We start from the raw sequence: 18,763 nt of genomic DNA on the forward strand, positions 1-18,763 counted from the left end.
CAGAGTTCTGAGTGAAGTTCCCTTATTAGTTATCTGTTTTATACATTGTAGTGTATATATATATATATATATATATCCCAATCTCCCAATTCATTCCACTCTACCCTTCTCCCTTGGTATACATACATTTTTTAAATGTACATTGTGTCTCTATTTCTGCTTTGTGAATAAGATCATCTATACCACTTTTCTAGATTCCCCATTTCTGTATTAATGTATGATATTTGTTTCTCTATTTCTGATTTACTTCACTGTGTATGTCAGTGTCTAGGGCCATGCATGTCTCTGCAAATGACAGAGTTTTCTTCCTCTTTATGGCTGGGTAATATTCCATTGTATATGTGTACACATCTTCTTTATCCATTCATCTGTTGTTGGATATTCAGATTGCTTCCATGTCCTGGCTATTGTCAGTAGTGCTACAATGAATGTTGTGGTGGATGTATCTTTTTGAATTAGAGCTTTCTCTGGATGTAAGCCCAGAGGTGGTATTGCTGGGGTCCTATGGTAGTTCTATTTTTGGTTTTTAAAGGAACCTCCATACTGTTTTCCATAGTGGTGGTAGTAATTTACATTCCCACCAACAGTGTAAGAAGATTCCCTTTTATCCACACCCTCTCCAGCATTTATTGTTTACAGATTTTTCATGATGGCCATTCCGATCACTGTGAGGTGATACCCCACTGGAGTTTTGTTTTGCATTTCTAATGATTAATGATGTTGAGCCTCTTTTCATGTGCCCCTTGGCCAGCTGTATGTTTTTGGAGAGATACCTATTTAGATCTTCTGCCCATTTATTTACTTATTTATTTATTTAATACTGGGCCTCATGAGCTATTTGTATATTTTGGAAATTAATCCTTTGTTGCTTTGTTTGCAAGCATTTTCTCCCATTCTGAGGGTTGTCTTTTTGCTTTGTTTATGGTTTCCTTTGCTGAGCAAAAGCTTTTAACTTTAATTGGGTCCCATTTGTTTATGTTTATTTTTATTACTCTGGGAGGTGGGTCAAAAAAGATCTTGCTATGATGTATGTCAAAGAGTGTTCTAAGTTTTCCTCTAAGAGTTTTATATTGTCTCACCTTACATTTAGGTTTTTAATCCATTTTGAGTTTATTTTTATGTATGGTGTTAGGGAGTGTTCTAGTTTCATTCTTTTACATGTAGCTGTTCAGTTTTCCCAGCACCACTTATTGAAGAGACTGTCTTTTATCCACTGTATATTCTTGCCTCCTTTGTCATAGATGAAGTCACCATAGGTGTGTGGGTTTATGTCTGGGCTTTCCATTTTTTCCCATTAATCTATATTTATGTTTTTGTGCTAGTCTAATTTGTGCTAATGTCTTAGTTACCATAGCTTTGTAGTACATTCTGAAGTCAGGAAGCTTTATTCCTCCAGCTGCATTTTTCTTTCTCAAGATTGCTTTGGCTATTCAAGTTCTTTTGTGTTTCCACACACATTGTACAATTTTTTGTTCTAGTTCTGTGAAAAGTGTCATTGATAATTTGATAGGGATTTCATTGAGCCTGTAGATTGCTTTGGGTAGTATAATCATTTTTTACAATATTGATTCTTTTCACCCAGGAACATGATATATCTCTCTGTCTGTTGGTGTCATCTTTGATTACTTTCATCAGTGTTTCATAGTTTTCTGAGTACAAGTCTTTTGCCTCCTTAGGTAGTTTTATTCTTTTTGTTGCAATGGTAAATTGTTTCCTTAATTTCTCTTTCTGATCTTTTGTTGTTAGTGTATAGAAGTACATTAATTTTGTATCCTGCAACTTTATCAGATTCATTAATTAGCTCTAGTAGTTTTTTGGTGGCATCTTTAGGATTTTCTTTTTATACTATTATGTCATCTGCAAACAGTGACGGTTTTACTTCTTTTTGAGTTTGTTTTCCTTTTATTTCTTCTTCTCTGATTGCTGTGGTTAGGACTTCCAAAATTATGTTGAGTAAGAGTGGCAAAGAGTGGGAATGCTTGTCTTTTTCCTGATCTTTGAGTAAATGCTTTCACTTTTTCACCAATGAGAATGATGTTTGCTCTAGACTTGTCATATAAAGCCTTTATTATGTTGAAGTAGGTTCCCACTGTGCCTACTTTCTGCAGTTTTTATCATAAATGGGTTTTGAATTTTATCAAAAGCTTTTTCTGTACATATTGAGAAGATCATTTGGTTTTTTATTCTTTAGTTTGTTAATATATTACATCACATTGATTGATTTGTATATATTGAAGAATCCTTGCATTCCTGAGATAAATCCTACTTGATCATGGTATATGATCCTTTTAATGTGTTGGATTCTGTTTGCTAGTATTTTGTTGAGAATGTTTGCGTTTGTGTTCAAATGTAATATTGGTCTGTAATTTTCTTTTTTTGTGATATTGTTGTTTGCTTTTGGTATCCAGGTGATGATGACCTCTTAGAATGAGTTTTGGAGTATTTCTCCCTCTGCATTTGCTCCATTTGTAGATGTATTGTTGATATACTTAAGAGGAAAGACGAATTCCATGTCCTCCTATCCTGCCATCTTGCCTCCTACCCACTCTTGTGTATTTTTAAAAGAACTTTTCTGTCTCTTTTTTACTGCCCTCTCCAAGTAATATTTATTCAGGGGGATAAGTACACGGCATGGAAGACTTAATACAAGCTCAAAGTCAGTATTTTCCTTCCAGTCCTATCCCTGCAAGCCCTCCCTCCAATGGTTATGCTATCAATAGTCTCTATCCTTCCTCCTTCTTTTCTTTCCTCTTTCCCTTTCTTTCCCCCTCTCTCTTCTCTTCTGTCTTTCTCTCTCTCCTTTCTCAGTACTCACTGGATTATATTCACCATACTATTTTTCTTTCAGTACAGTATTTGCAGCCTATGACTTTCCAGTCTTTCCATATAAGAATATAACATAATGTCTCATTATATGGAGGTACCATAATTTCTCTAACCAATCTCTTCTTTAATGATTTTGTGTACTATGCAAGCATATCCCTGGATAAACTGAAATTATTGGACTTGCTGGATGGTCACATCACTATTTAGATCCACAACAGTGTATAAGTGCAGATTTCTTCGTACTCTCTCCAACACTGTTATCATATCTTTAGTTTTTGTTCATCTTATTCTATAGGTGAAAAAACGGTTCTCAAAGTTTTGGTTCCTTCATCCCTAGGTATGAGTGACCTTGGGCATTTTTTGATGGTTGTTAAGCATACTTAACATATGTAAGTTGGTTGTTCAGTTCTTTTCTCCATCGGGTTGTTTTGTCTTTTTTTTCTTCTTTCCCTTTTCGATAGAAGCTTTTCATAAATTGAGAAACTTGGCCTTTTGTCACTTGTATTACATTTTTGTTGTTGTTTTGTTTCCATGTAGTTCTCTTTGTATTTTCCTTTGTTTTTTGGATTTGGTATAGTGAATTAAAATGTCTACTCTGTTTTTATTTCTACACGTATTTTTCTATTACCTTTCTTTGTTCCTTATTAGTACATAAATATTTGATCTTTTTGGAAATTGAATTCCAGTGAGGGGTGAGGCAAAGACCTACTTTTATTACATTTCCAAGTGGTTAGTGCAGAGAACCTAGTGTGATCACTTACCTAGAGCCAGACATCCTGGAATGTGAAGTCAAGTGGGCCTTAGGAAGCATCACTATGAACAAGCTAGTGGAGGTGATGGAATTCCAGTTGAGCTATTTCAAATCCTGAAAGATGATGCTGTGAAAGTGCTGCACTCAATATGCCAGCAAATTTGGAAGACTCAGCAGTGGCCACAGGACTGGAAAAGGTCAGTTTTCATTCCAATCCCAAAGAAAGGCAATCCCAAAGAATGTTCAAACTACCGCACAATTGCCCTCATCTCACACACTAGTAAAGTAATGCTCAAAATTCTCCAAGCCAGACTTCAGCAATACGTAAACCGTGAACTTCCAGATGTTTAAGCTGGTTTTAGAAAAGGCAGAGGAACCAGAGATCAAATTGCCAGCAATCTCTGGATGATTGAAAAAGCAAGAGAGTTCCAGAAAAACATCTATTTCTGCTTTAATGACTATGCCCAAGCCTTTGACTGTGTGGATCACAATAAAATGTGGAAAGTTCTGAAAGAGATGGGCATACCAGACCACCTGACCTGCCTCTTGAGAAACCTGTATGCAGGTCAGGAAGCAACAGTTAGAACTGGACATGGAACAACAGACTGGTTTCAAATAGGAAAAGGAGTACGTCAAGGCTGTATATTGTCACCCTGTTTATTTAACTTATATGCAGAATACATCATGAGAAATGCTGGGCTGGATGAAGCACAAGCTGGAATCAAGATTGCCGGGAGAAATATCAATAACCTCAGATATGCAGATGACACCACCCTTATGGCAGAAAGTGAAAAGGAACTAAAAAGCCTCTTTATGAAAGTAAAAGAGGAGAGTGAAAAAGTTGGCTTAAAGCTCAACATTCAGAAAACTAAGATCATGGCATCTGGTCTCATCACTTCATGGGAAATAGATGGGGAAACAGTGACAGACTTTGTTTTTTTGGGCTCCAAAATCACGGCAGATGGTGACAGCAGCCATGAAATTAAAAGACGCTTACTCCTTGGAAGGAAAGTTATGACCAACCTAGATAGCATATTAAAAAGCAGAGACGTTACTTTGCCAACAAAGGTCCATCTAGTCAAGGCTATGGTTTTTCCAGTGGTCATGTATGGATGTGAGAGTTGGGCTGTGAAGAAAGCTGAGTACTGAATTGATGCTTTTGAACTATGGTGTTGGAGAAGACTCTTGAGAGTCCCTTGGACTGCAAGGAGATCCAACCAGCCCATCCTAAAGGAAATCAGTCCTGGGTGTTCATTGGAAGGACTGATGCTGAAGCTGAAACTCCAATATTTTGGCCACCTCATGTGAAGAGTTGACTCATTGGAAAAGACCCTGATGCTGGGAGGGATTAGGGGCAGGAGAAGAAGGGGACGACAGAGGATGAGATGGCTGGATGGCATCACCGACTCGATGGACATGAGTTTGGGTAAACTCCGGAAGTTTGTGATGGACAGGGAGGCCTGGCGTGCTGCGATTCATGGGGTCGCAAAGAGTCGGACACGACCGAGCGACTGAACTGACTGAGTGCAGAGAAATGAAAAGTTTTCCTTTACTCTCTCAGGGTCCCTGGCTGGGTCTGAAAATTAAACTGACCAAGATAGATTGGATAACAGGCAGGTATGCAAATTATGCTGAATTTTTTCATGTTCTTGAGAGCCATAACAAGAAAATGAGGACTTGAAGTGACCAGAACAGGAAATTGATATACCTTTTAGACAATGAAACAGTGAATTTGTGAAAAATTGACAAGACAACAGGGTTAGGGCTAGGAGTGGTATATGGTGAAAATATAACTAGGAAGATAAGGGTTAGTTTAATGAGGTTTGTTTGTAGATTTGTCTGGTTCCTTCCTGGAGTGATAAGAGTCTGTGGCCAGAAGGCGAATTTATTTCCTGCTTTTAGGTGGAAAGGAGGAAGCGTTTTCTGCATTTATTACTTCTTAATTGCCTTCAGCTGAAAATAAAGTTTTTGTTAGACATAATTTGGGGCATATTCAGATTTAATTTACCAATTTTTCTAACATCATTAATTGAATAAACCACTTTTTTCAAAATGCTGCCTTTATTATATCCTCAGTTCCCACACGTATTTGTCATTTTCCTACATTCTCCTTTATTTAATTGCTTTGTTTTGAATAGTCTTTCCAAAGGACCAGACTTTTTTGTTGTATTTTGGAAGAAGTTATTTACCAAAATTTTTTAGATAATACTTAGGTATTACTACCAATAGTAGTTATCATTTTTCTGTTGATTCTTTTGATTTCTGTGTACATAGTCACATCATTTGTAACTAATACACTTTTTGCCCATCTGTTCTAATATTTATAGCTCTCATTTTCTTTTCTTGTTTCTGATACTAATGGGAATGTTTTTTTCTCCTTTAAACATGATACAGCCTTTTTGGTTGTGATACACTTTTTTTAATGTGAAGAGATTTTCCTTTTATTAATAGTTAATAAAAAAAAAAGAGCTTTATCAAGAATTAAAAGTCACATTTTTAGTTGCCTCTTCAGCATCTAAAGCATATGACATTTTCCCTTTGATCTATTAATGTGAATTATAGTAACTGAATTTCTTACACCAAAAAGATTTTTTATTCCTGGACTTAAAGTCCTCTTGGTCATGTTATTCTATTACTGGTCTACTGAATTCTGTATTCTTAGTCTACTTGAAATGTTTGCACCAATGCATACATGTGAAATTGATCTTTGATTATCTTTTGTGTTGCCTTTAATGTTTTAGTATTCATGTTATGCTGAATTTTTAAAATAATCTAAAGAGAATTTAGAAGTTTTTCTTCTTTTAGTACTGTCTAGAATAGGTTAGTCGGAGAAGGCAATGGCAACCCACTCCAGTACTCTTGCCTAGGAAATCCCATGGACGGAGGAGCCTGGTAGGCTACAGTCCATGGGGTCGTGAAGAGTCGGGTATGACTGAGCGACTTCACTTTCACTTTTCACTTTCATGCACTGGAGATGGAAATGGCAACCCACTCCAGTGTTCTTGCCTGGAGAGTCCCAGGGATGGGAGCCTGGTGGGCTACCATCTATGGGATCACACAGAGTTGGACACAACTGATGTGACTTAGCAGCAGTAGCAGAATAGGTTAGTATCATTTCTTCTTGGCCACTTCTTTTAAAATATAGGACAGCCCTCCAGAAATAGTGACACAAACATAGAGAATGGAAATGTGGACATGGGAGGTGGGGGAGGGAGAGAGTGGGAAAATTCAGAGAGTATCATTGACATATATACACTGCCTTGTGTAAAATAGATAGCTAGTGGGAAACTGCTATATAGCACAGGGAACTCAGCTTGATGCTCTGTGTATGGTGATCTAGATGGGGTGGGATGGAGGTGGGATGGGAGGGGAATTCAAGAGGGAGAGGATATATGTGTATATATATATAGTTGATTCACTTCACTGTACAGCAGAATCTCACACAACATTGTAAAGCAATTATATTTCAAGTTAAAAAAAAAAAATAGGAGAGTACTCTTGTTCTTCCAACCAGCACAACTGATAATAGGTTGTAGAGCATTAACTTTTTTTCTAGCTTTTTATTTGAAAATTATTTCAACTTTACAGGGATGTGAATAGTAGGAAGAACATCCTTATACCCTTCCCTCAGATTTATCTGTTGATAGATACTTTATCCCATTTCTAAAGTTGTGACTTTTAATAAAACTTTCCTAGAGACTTGATTATAATAAAACTTCAGTTTTAAGGCTATAGCAATTAACTACTAACACCAGAAATGGTGTCCTTAAAGTACATTTATGGGTATTTCCTGATAGCTCAGTTGGTAAACAGTCTGCTTGCAATGCAGGAGACCCTGGTTCAATTCCTGGGTCAGGAAGATCCCCTGGAGAAGGGATAGGCTACCACTCCAGTATTCTTGGACTTCCCTTGTGGCTCAGCTCGTAAAGAATCCGCCTGCAATATGGGAGACCTGGTCTCAAAACCTAGGTTGGGAAGATTCCCTGGAAAAGGGAAAGGCTACCCACTCCAGTATTCTGGCCTGGAGAATTCCATGGACTGTATAGTCTATGGGGCTGCAAAAAGTTGGACATGACTGGGCGACTTTCACTTGTAGACCTGTAAAATACATTTGCTCAGATCCAGTCACTGTCCACTGCAGAGCCTTCTCACAGCATCACTTTTTGCTATCCTCCTTGTGGGCCTCAGTGAGCTTTGCTTTCGAGTGAAGCCAGCTTGAGTTCAACTCACATGGTTCATCCTCAGCTCACTGTCTTGTCTTTAGAGAGAGTTTTTTGCCCTATCCTACTGACCTGATGGGAAAAGCTGACTCATCGGAAAAGACCTTGATGCTGGGAAAGACTGAAGGCAAAAGGAGAAGGGAGCGGCAGAGGATGAGATGGTTAGGTAGCATCACTGACTGTATGGACATGAATGTGAGTAAACTCCAGGAGATAGTGGAGGACAGAGGTGCCCGGTGTCCATGGGGTCACAAAGAGTCAGATACAACTTAGCGACTGAACAACACAAGCTGCCCTCTAAGGCCCACTTCCTTTCCAGCCTCGCGTGATTCTAGTGGATTCCTTCAGGGAAAATCTTGCTTTCATTCATGAGGCAGAGCTGACCGTGAGGAAAGTGTGACAGCAAAGTTCCCAAAGTGTACTCTCTTCATTCTTGAGTAAAGATCAGGGCTGCATGTCCATATTCCTATGGTCTCTTTCCTGCTCCTAGTCCCCTGTGAGACAGCACATGAATGAATAGACACACACACAGTCTCTCTCACTTGTCTAAGAATAAACAATAATTTTCAGATATATCATCTAAACCTCTATGTAGGAAAGAAAATTAAGAATATTTAAATAGTTCTGCTAAAACATACACTTCCTCTCATAGTGTCCCATGCCAGAGCAAACGCGCCCCGAACCATTGCCTGGCCTCTGCCAGTAGGCTGCGGGCACTGAAGCAGGTTGCACGGTGGAAAAGAAAAAATAAATAAATAAATAAAACATACACTTCCTTAGCAATCGTGAATAATACAACACAGGATTTCAGTCTCACATTTTTCTATGTGGATTTCTTTAATTTAGTTCTTCATTAAACTTTTGAATCTGCACACCTAAAAGGGCCCTCCAAAGGGGTATCTTCTAGAACAAACAGACCACCTATTCTAAAGACAGTCCACACCTCAACCCTAAAAGCTACAAGCTGCTTATAACTTGAAAATCTGCAAAATTTTATGTTTCAAAAATTTTCAACCACCAGGCATCTTCTGTATACAATTGCTGTCTAAAAGCTATCATAATGGGGGGAAAAAAAACAGAAATTAGGATGTCAGGACCATTGGTATTTAGTTGATCTTAATACAGAGAGTTGGACTGTGAAGAAAGCTGAGCGCCGAAAAATTGATGCTTTTGAACTATGGTGTTGGAGAAGACTCTTGAGAGTCCCTTGGACTGCAAGGAGATCCAACCAGTCCATCCTAAGGGAGATCAGTCCTGGGTGTTCATTGGAAGGACTGATGCTGAAGCTGAAACTCCAATACTTTGGCCACCTCATGTAAAGAGTTAACTCATTGGAAAAGACCCTGATGCTGGGAGGGATTGGGGGCAGGAGAAGAAGGGGACGACAGAGGATGAGATGGCTGGATGGCATCACTGACTCGATGGACATGAGTCTGGGTAAACTCCGGGAGTTTGTGATGGACAGGGAGGCCTGGCATGCTGCGATTCATGGGGTCGCAAAGAGTCGGACACGACTGAGCGACTGAACTAACTAACTAATAGTTTTATGGAAGAAGACATTTAGAAAATGTAAAATTGTTCTCCCCAGTATAACAGTGATTCATTATTTTTAAAATATTGATAAAATGTTCTCTTGAAGTTAGTATATTCTTTATAATTCCTCCTCTGTAGTTACCTAAACAACTGTATTATTATTGAGTCAAGGATTTTGTTCCAAATAGGTGATTTAGGCTTAATTGTTCTGAAACACTGTATTATTCTACTTTAACAAATTCTATGGTAGTTAAAGTCAAGAGCTTTGAACCACCTTTTGAATGGGGTTACTTCTTTGTGCTTAAATTACTTGAAGTGTGTTATTGCTTTTATAACTGAATGTTAGGCTATTTAAACTTATTTGCAAAATATTGAAACCTAGATACATAATTTGAAAGTTTATTTCTCCGATAAAAATAGTTTCATACAGTTATTTTCCTTTTGATAAATTTTATCTAAAACACAGCTATTCTATGCTATGGATCATTTCTTTCCTTAATGGGAACATGAGACTACATTAATATAGTTTTTTAATTTGGAATCATGTTTTGTTTGAATTTGTCCTGTCAAACTGTCTTGTACTGATGGTGCCCAAAAAAGGAACAACCAACAGCAAATACCTAAAAAATAAATACTTAAGAGCATTAACAACTGATTGCTTTGCTTGCTTTACTTTGTATAGGTAAATCTTTCTAGTTTCTAGAAATCACCATTATTCATTTAACTACATTATCTTTAACAAAGAGATAATGAATTTAGGGTTGTTTCCATGAAAGACAACTAGATAAAAACAGACTGGAATCTTATTTTTTAGGTGAATTATCCAACCAGGATAGGGTATTATCTTCAGATAATTCAGATACCTGATCAGTTATGCAGATTCAGGAATTTGTTCTTTTCAGTGATTCCAAGTTAGTCAGATTCTGAAATTTCTCGCTCAAGCTACAGAACTCAAGGAAAACTTTTCGTTTAAATCACAATGCCTGCTTATTGATATATAGTAAGACATGACTTTCCTTTGCTCTCCAAGGAAAGGAGACTGATTTGGCTTTTAATTGGGTTTAGTGCTGCTGTTAACACTGAGGTGTGTGTATATTTTCAAATCAGTTTTCTCCAGATACATGCCCAGGAGTGATATTACTGGGTCATATGGTTACTCTATTTTTAGCTTTGTAAGAAACCTCCATACTCTTTTCTATAGCGGCTACACCAATTTATTTTCCTACCAACAGTGTAGAAGGGTTCCTTTTTCCTCCACACCCTCTCCAGCATTTATTAGTTGTAAACTTTTTCATGATGGCAATTCTGAGTAGTGTGAGGTGATACCTCATTGCAGTTTTGATTTACATTTTTCTAATATTAGTGATATTGAGCATCTTTTCATTTCTGTTGGCCATCTGTATGTCTTCCTTGGAGACATGTCTATTTAGATCTTCTGTTCATTTTTTGACTGGATTGTTTGTCTTTTTGATATTGAAACATATGAGTTGTTTTTGTGTATGTTGGAAATGAGTCCCTTGTCAGTCATATTGTTTGCGACTGTTTTCTCCCATTCTAGATTGGGATTTCATCTTGTTTATGGTTTCCTTTGCTGTGCAAACTTTTTAAGTTTAGTTAGGTCTTGCTTGTTTATTTTTGGTTTTGTTTCCATTACTCCCCAGGAGATATATTGAAGAAAAAATATTGCTCCTGTTTATCTCAGAATGTCCTGCCTGTTTTCCTCTACATTTTATAGTATCCGGGAAGACCTACATCCTTGATCTCAGGAGCAGACAGTATTAGGAAATTTTAAACACTGGTTCATCAGTTGGTGCCTGGCAGGCCAACACAGAACACTGTTAGTCACACTAAGTGAAATGCACCAAAGTCCAGGTAGGCAGCTCACTGATACTATGTAAATTTAACAGCAAGTAAAATGTAAGCACCTGGTGGTAGAATCTGAGTCCCAAAGAAAGAATCCTATTCCCTAAGATACTGAGGCAGAAAAGAGAGCCCTGTTTCTAGAGAAACTGAGATTAAGAAAATGAGTTATGAAACCTTGAAAGGAAGCAAAACCAGAAACTCACAACTACGGCACGGATTTGTGGTATGGTCCACACACACAAAATAAGGCCATGACTCAGTTTCTGGAACTGTGCCAGTGATCAGAGTTGATGCAGGAAAGAAGTAACACTAATGATCCCAAGCCAGGTGATGATTCTTAAATCTCTTAAATTGTTAAGAGATTTAAAGAATCTCTCAAATCTTAAATCTCTACTGTCTTGGAACTAAGTTGGTCCCAGAACCTAATTTAAGTGGGTTTCAGCTTTTAGGATTGGAAGGCTTTAAAGACTAGGAAACATATATAATGGTATATAATCACTCTATGGTTCAGATTTACGAAAGTAAGTTTTGTAAAAAGCTTGTTCTTTTCTCTTAGAGCTAGGATTTACCATTAGGTAAATCTTAAATTCGACTCTTTAGGGCTAAAGGTTGGGTTGTGTGCTATTTCTTGGAAGGAGGTATAGAATATTAAGATGTTAAATTATTTAATTCTATAATGTGTGCTTTATGTATGTGTGTATGCATGTGTGTCCATTCCTAAGTTATCTTAACCTGTTCCCATGTCCTGCCTAATTTATCCTCAATTTGTTGTTAAAATACAAGATAGAAAAAATTTATCTTCATCTGGATCTTGTTTCAACTTTGAAAACTTTGGACTTTGGTACTTGAATGTTATGCCTTAAAACTTCGAAATGGTAACTAGTAATATAACTGCTCTTGGACTAAAAACTTTTAGTAATTTGTTTAATAATGTTTAATAGTTGAACGTTATTTATTTGTTTCTAATTTAGATGGGTCTAGGAAAGACAGTTCAGGCAATTGGCATCGCTTACTTCTATAAGGAGGAATGGCCTCTTTTAGTGGTGGTCCCTTCATCTCTGAGGTATCCTTGGACTGAGGAAATAGAGAAGTGGATCCCAGAGCTGAGTCCTGAAGAAATCAATGTCATCCAGAATAAAACTGATGTTGGGTAAGAACAACTTTTTTAAGCTTTAAGAAAAAAAGCCCTCCTGTGTATAATTAATGTATAGCAGTGTTTGGAATGAAATATCGCAGAATTTAAAATTAAGAAAGTAATGTTGTTGTTCAGTTGCACAGTCGTATCCATCTCTGCGACCCCATGGACTGCAGCACACCAGGCCTCTCTGTCCTTCACCATCTCCCGGAACTTGCTCAAACTCACGTCCATTGAGTCAGTGATGCCATCCAACCATCTCATCCTCTGTCGTCCCCTTCTCCTCCTGCCTTCAATCTTTCCCAGCATCAGGGTCTTTTCTAGTGAGTTGGCTCTTTGCATCAGGTGGCAAAAATACTGGAGCTTCAGCTTCAGCATCAGTCCTTCCAATCATATTCAGGGCTGATTTCCTTTAGGATGGACTGGTTGGATCTCCTTGCAGTCCAAGGGACTTTCAAGAATCTTCTCCGACACCACAGTTCAAAAGGATCAATGCTTCAGTGCTCAGCCTTCTTTGTGGTCCAACTCTCACAGCTACATATGACTACTGGAAAAACTGTAGTTTTGACTAGATGGACCTTTGTTGGCAAAGTAATATCTCTACTTTTTGATATGCTAAGCTGGTCATAGCTTTTCTTCCAAGGGGCAAGCATCTTTTAATTTCATGGCTGCAGTCACCATCTGCAGTGATTTTGGAGCCCAAGAAAATAAAGTCTGTCACTATTTCCATTGTTTCCCCATAAGAAAGTAATGTAGAGAATTTTATTTTCCATTTTAAAATATGAATTACCTATCTAAAAGCCAACCATATATTTAATGTTATATGTTCCTTTATGGTATATTTTTAAAATGTAAAATATACATGCTTTAAAAACATGAATATACCTATTTTGTATATACCTTAAATATACTTTAAATTCACTATTTTGAAGTTGAAAAATAAATTTTCCAACTTTTCAGTGATTAACTTGAAGTTTGTGAGCTTTATTATCAACAACTATGGCAGGTTTTGCCTTCTAAGTTGTTAGTTTATATGCAAGTTTTATGTGTAACTCAAAATTAATGTTAGGCAGTTTTACTTTTTTATTATTTCAATTTATAGTTTTAATATTTTCTGTATTGAAAATATTTGTTTTGTGATTGTTTGAAGTCCTTATTCTAAACTCATAGTATAGTTAACTATCTTTTTCTCATTTTATTTTCCAGCCATTGGAATAAACCAATCAATTTGAATATTAATAATTTATTACATCAGTTTCTAGGTGAATTATGCAAATTGTCATGTTCCTAGAAGTTCAAAATTACCATTTCTGAGTCACAAATAAAAAGTTATGTTTCTACTAGAAATAAATATGTAATACTTTGTTAGATTCTTTTGTGTGTGGTATTATTCTTCTATATTTTATTCTCTAAGATTGTTAACATAAAATGTATTTGTAGAAATAAAGTTGGCCTTTGTGAATGTGGAAAGAGGAACCAGACAAAATAGCTAGCTGCCTTTTTCTCTTTCAGCCTTGGAATTCTAATTCAGTAAAATATGTCTTCTTGGGCCCCAGAAAATTTACACACTGTATTTGCATAGTCAAAATAAAATGTAGATAATAATTATGAAAAATTTCCTCTTTTTTAATAAAACTGCATGAAATTTAAGACTTAATAGTTTAGAGAATGTAGAATTTATTATAGCCTCTATAATCATTTTCTGTAAGCTATATTTTATTTAAAAGTTTACATTAAAGTATTCTGAAAATATTCCTCTATCATATTTATAGCATTTAAGTCTTCTAATTTTTATTACTATTTTGGAACTATACTCTTGCAATTAAAACAGAGGCTAATGTTTTTAAATGAATAACATTTGGGGTCTGTTAGATAGTGCTTCAACCCCAGCATGTAACTTTTCTGCAGGATGATAGCTAAGGGCAGAACTTACCCAATGTCTTCCAGGTACTTAAATAGTTTTAGGTATATAGCAACAAGTGGCAACATGGATTTACTGCCAATACATATACTTCCTTTTGTCATATACCAGTTATGCCTGGACTGTCTATTAGTCTAGACATGGCAGGACAGCAGCTACAGTGATGTTTGAAGCCTTTGTCTTTTATATATTACTCTTAGTGTATCTAAGTTAGTAATATTAATCCCAAAGTTTTCTCATGCAGCTTTTTCCTGTATTTGACTACAGGAGCAAATTCATAAGTCTGTATATTGAGTGGATTTATCCAAGGTATTAATGCAGTTGTCCTTCAGAAAAAAATGCAAAAATTGTCATATTAGTACTCTAGTACTAATATTAGTACTCATATTAGGCTCTTTAGGAGATCTGAATTTTCTGTTAGAGAGTAGAGAACTGCAAAAGACTTGACACTGTCCTGTGTTTTTCACTGGTCATATAGAAAATGAAAAAGTGATACATTTTATCGTTAATGAATTTATTTTTCTAATTATCTCATTCTGCAGACTCATGGGGAGCACAGCACTGTACATCCAAAGATGAATAAGACACATTCCCTGTCCTCACCCATCTTATGATAGAATAAGGGAAATAAACATATAAAGGAATAATTTCATTACAGTATGATAAAGAATATTATAAATATATGAATTATGTCACGCCAGGGCCTCACTTTTGTTGTCACAGTGATAAGGACTCTAACGGCCTTTAATGAGAGGGTTCAAGAATGTGAAATGCCCTGCCGTGCTCTGGATAGACCTGTAACATGAAGTATCATCTTGCTCAAAATCACAGTAGCACCTGAGATGAAAAACACTGCTGACCTTCACTGTATAGTCAAGTAATCTTCGAGTTACCTACTTTATATGCAAGAGTTCTAGATGCACTGAAGCAAATATTCCCAGAAAGTAATTTTCTTATTATCCTAGTAAAATGTGTCAAAATATTCCAAAGACCATTTAACTAAAAATTTAGTTTTCTTAACCAGATTTTAAATTCGGATTCTGATTTATCATATTTGAAGATGGTAAATTAAGAGACATTGGGTTTCAGCGTTGTATCATCTCTTCTTATTTTTCCTCTTCTTTCTCCTCTGTATTTCTTCCCTAAGAAATGTATTGTCTATGATACATTGGTTACCAAAATATTTTTTAAGTACATGGATTATGTTTTCTAGGAGAATATCAACCAGCAAAGTGACAGTTCTAGGTTATGGCCTTTTAACCACAGATGCGGAGACTTTGGTAGATGCACTGAATAATCAGAACTTCAAAGTAGTTATTGTAGATGAATCACACTACATGAAGTCCAGAAGTGCCACTCGCAGCCGGATTTTATTGCCAATTGTACAGAAAGCCAAACGAGCCATTCTGCTTACAGGAACTCCAGCATTGGGAAGACCCGAAGAGGTATTAAATTCCTTGTATTTTGGGCTTAAAGAAAAAATGGAATCAAACACTGTTTTTATAATTTTTAAATTAGATGCTTCAAATGCCATAAGAGCACACTGGAAAATTCTAGGCTTCTATTTATGGCTAAATATATCTGTTACCACGACTGTTTTTATCTATGTATGTGTGAAGCTTAGCCATGCTTATAGGTATATTTATATATGGCTTTTACCTTTATTACAAGATGTTTATATTTAGTATACATTTGTAATAAGCCAGCTCTGAGAGAGCTATGGCGTCACACCTCTCCTAGTGTTACCATGGCTCTGCATTTGTTCTCTGCTCTGGAAGTCTTCCGAAAGACACATAAAAGTACATAGAGAATGATGGTAAAATTATCAATTTACCTTTTATATGTTTGCTGTAAATACTAGAAGTGGAAGAGTGGACCCCAGGTAATTTCCTTATGTTCCAAAATTATGTCCCTGGATTGTGGGGTTCATTATATCTTTATAAAAATACACAAAATATATCATTTCAGAATGGGAGTATATAAAAGATATGTGTATTCTGCATGGTGATAGTAAAATGAATAATCACTTATTGATTACTTACCATAAGAAAGCGAACACTGACAATATGGTAGTGGTCGGTATGTCCCATGTAATTACATGCCAGTACCTTCATGCCTCACCCAGGATACGTGCTATTCCATGCAAGGGTAAATCCTGGTTTTGTAGATTATGATGGTTATACAAACTGGGGATGTTTGGGATTCTTCACCAAAAAAGTATAAGATTATAAATTCTAAATTAGGAGTTCTAAAACTAGTGTGAGTCTTGCAACTCTGTTTTTCTTTTTCAAAATAATTTTGAATATTCTAGGTCCCTTGAATTTTCCTAAGAATTATTTTTAATAACTTGGCTACTTTTGTAGAGAATCCAGCTTAGATTTTCATAGTTATTGTGTAGGACCTGTAGATCAGTTTGGAATGTATTGCCATGTTAACAATATTACGTCTTCAAATCCATGAACTTGGGATATCTTTCAGTTTATGTAGGTTTTATGTTTCCAACAGTGCTTTGTAGTTGTAATAGGATAAGTCTTCTGCTTCTTTTGTTAAATATTTTATCCATTTTGATGCTGTTGTCAGTGGAATTATTTTATTAATTTCATTTGTAGAAATACAGTCGATTGCATATTGACCGTGTATACTGCAACCTTGGCAAACTCATTCATTACTTCTAATAGTTTTCAGTGGACTGCTTAGGATTTTCTGTACGCAAGATTGTATTTAAACTGCCTAATTATCCTGACTAGAATTTCCAGTACAGTTTGGAATGGAAATGGCAAGTGTGGGCATCTTTATTTTGTTCCTAATCTTATGAGAAAGCATTCAGTTTTTCTCCTTTAAGTATTACCCTTGTTGTGTTTTCAGTCACTCAGTCTCATCTTGACTCTTTGGGAACCCAAGGACTGCAGCATGCCAGGCTTCCCTGTCCTTCACTATCTCCCAGAGTTTGCTCAGATTCGTATCCATTGAGTTAGTGATGCTATTTAACCATCTCATCCTCTGCCACCAGCTTCTGCTTTTGCCTTCAATCTTTCCCAACATCTCTTTCAGAATTTCCCACAGTTTATTGTGATCCACACAGTCAAAGGCTTTGGCATAGTCAATAGAGCAGAAAGAGATGTTTTTCTGGAACTCTCTTGCTTTTTTGATGATCCAGCAGATGTTGGCAATTTGAACTCTGGTTCCTCTGCCTTTTCTAAAACCAGCTTGAACATCTGGAAGTTCATGGTTCACGTACTGTTGAAGACTGGCTTGGAGAATTTTGAGCATTACTTTACTAGCGTGTGAGATGAGTGAAATTGTGCGATAATTTGAGCATTCTTTGGCATTGCCTTTCTTTGGGATTGGAATTTACTTTATTGACTATGCCAAAGCCTTCGACTGTGTGGATCACAGTAAACTGTGGAAAACTCTGAAAGAGATGGGAATACCAGACCACCTGACCAGCCTCTTGAGAAAGCTGTATGCAGGTCAGGAAACAACAGTTAGAACTGAACATGCAACAACAGACTGGTTCCAAATAGGAAAAGGAGTATGTCAAGGCTGTATATTGTCACCCTGCTTACTTAACTTATATGCAGAGTACATCATGAGAAATGCTGGGCTGGAGGAAGCACAAGCTGGAATCTAGATTGCCAGGCGAAATACCAATAACCTCAGATATGCAGATGACACCACCCTTATGGCAGAAAGTGAAGAGGAACTAAAGAGCCTCTTGATAAAAGTGAAAAGGAGAGTGAAAAAGTTGGCTTAAAACTCAACATTCAGAAAACTAAGATCATGGCATCCGGTCCCATCACTTCCTGGCAAATAGATGGGGAAACAGTGACAGACTTTATTTTTTGGGCTCCAAAATCACTGCAGATGGTGACTGCAGCCATGAAATTAAAAGACACTTACTCCATGGAAGGAAAGTTATGACTAACTTAGCATATTAAAAAGCAGAGACATTACTTTGCCAATAAAGGTCCGTCTAGTCAAACCTATGGTTTTTCCAGTAGTCATGTATGGATGTGAGAGTTGGACTATAAAGAAAGCTGAGTGCAGAAGAATTGATGCTTTTGAACTGTGGTGTTGGAGAAGACTCTTGAGAGTCCCTTGGACTGCAAGGAGATCCAACCAGTCCATGCTAAAGGAAATCAGTCCTGAATATTCATGGGAAGGACTGATGTTGAAGCTAAAACTCCAATACTTTGACCACCTGATGTAAAGAGTTGACTCATTTGAAAAGACACTGATGCTGGGAAAGATTGAAGGTGGGAGGAGAAGGGGACGACAGAGGATGAGATGGTTGGTTGTCATCACCGACTCGATGGACATGAGTTTGAGTAAACCCCTGGAGTTGGTGATGGACAGGGCGTACTGCAGTCCATGGGGTCGCAAAGAGTCGGACACGACTGAGCGACTGAACTGAATTGAACTTTCCCAACATGAAGGACTTTTCCAATGAGTCTGGTCTTCACATCAAGTGGGCAAAGTATTGAAGCTTCAGCTTGAGCATCAGTCCTTCCAGT

General features: G+C 36.9%; 1 protein-coding gene across 5 annotated transcripts in view; it reads left to right on the forward strand.

The window, feature by feature from the left end:
* ZRANB3 (zinc finger RANBP2-type containing 3) overlaps positions 1-18,763 on the forward strand; it is a 278,640-nt gene that overhangs the window by 135,624 nt on the left and 124,253 nt on the right. For 4 of the 5 annotated variants that reach the window (XM_043894549.1, XM_043894548.1, XM_043894550.1 and 1 more), the window contains exons 4-5: positions 12,165-12,343; positions 15,463-15,694. In XM_043894549.1, the coding sequence (XP_043750484.1) occupies positions 12,165-12,343; positions 15,463-15,694 (411 nt within the window). Of the gene's footprint in view, positions 1-10,991; positions 11,203-12,164; positions 12,344-15,462; positions 15,695-18,763 lie in introns of all 5 variants that reach the window. The other variant, XM_043894553.1, reaches the window with a different exon arrangement.

This window comes from Cervus elaphus, chromosome 33 (genome assembly GCF_910594005.1).
Source record: "Cervus elaphus chromosome 33, mCerEla1.1, whole genome shotgun sequence".
NCBI classification, from domain to species: Eukaryota; Metazoa; Chordata; class Mammalia; order Artiodactyla; family Cervidae; genus Cervus; species Cervus elaphus.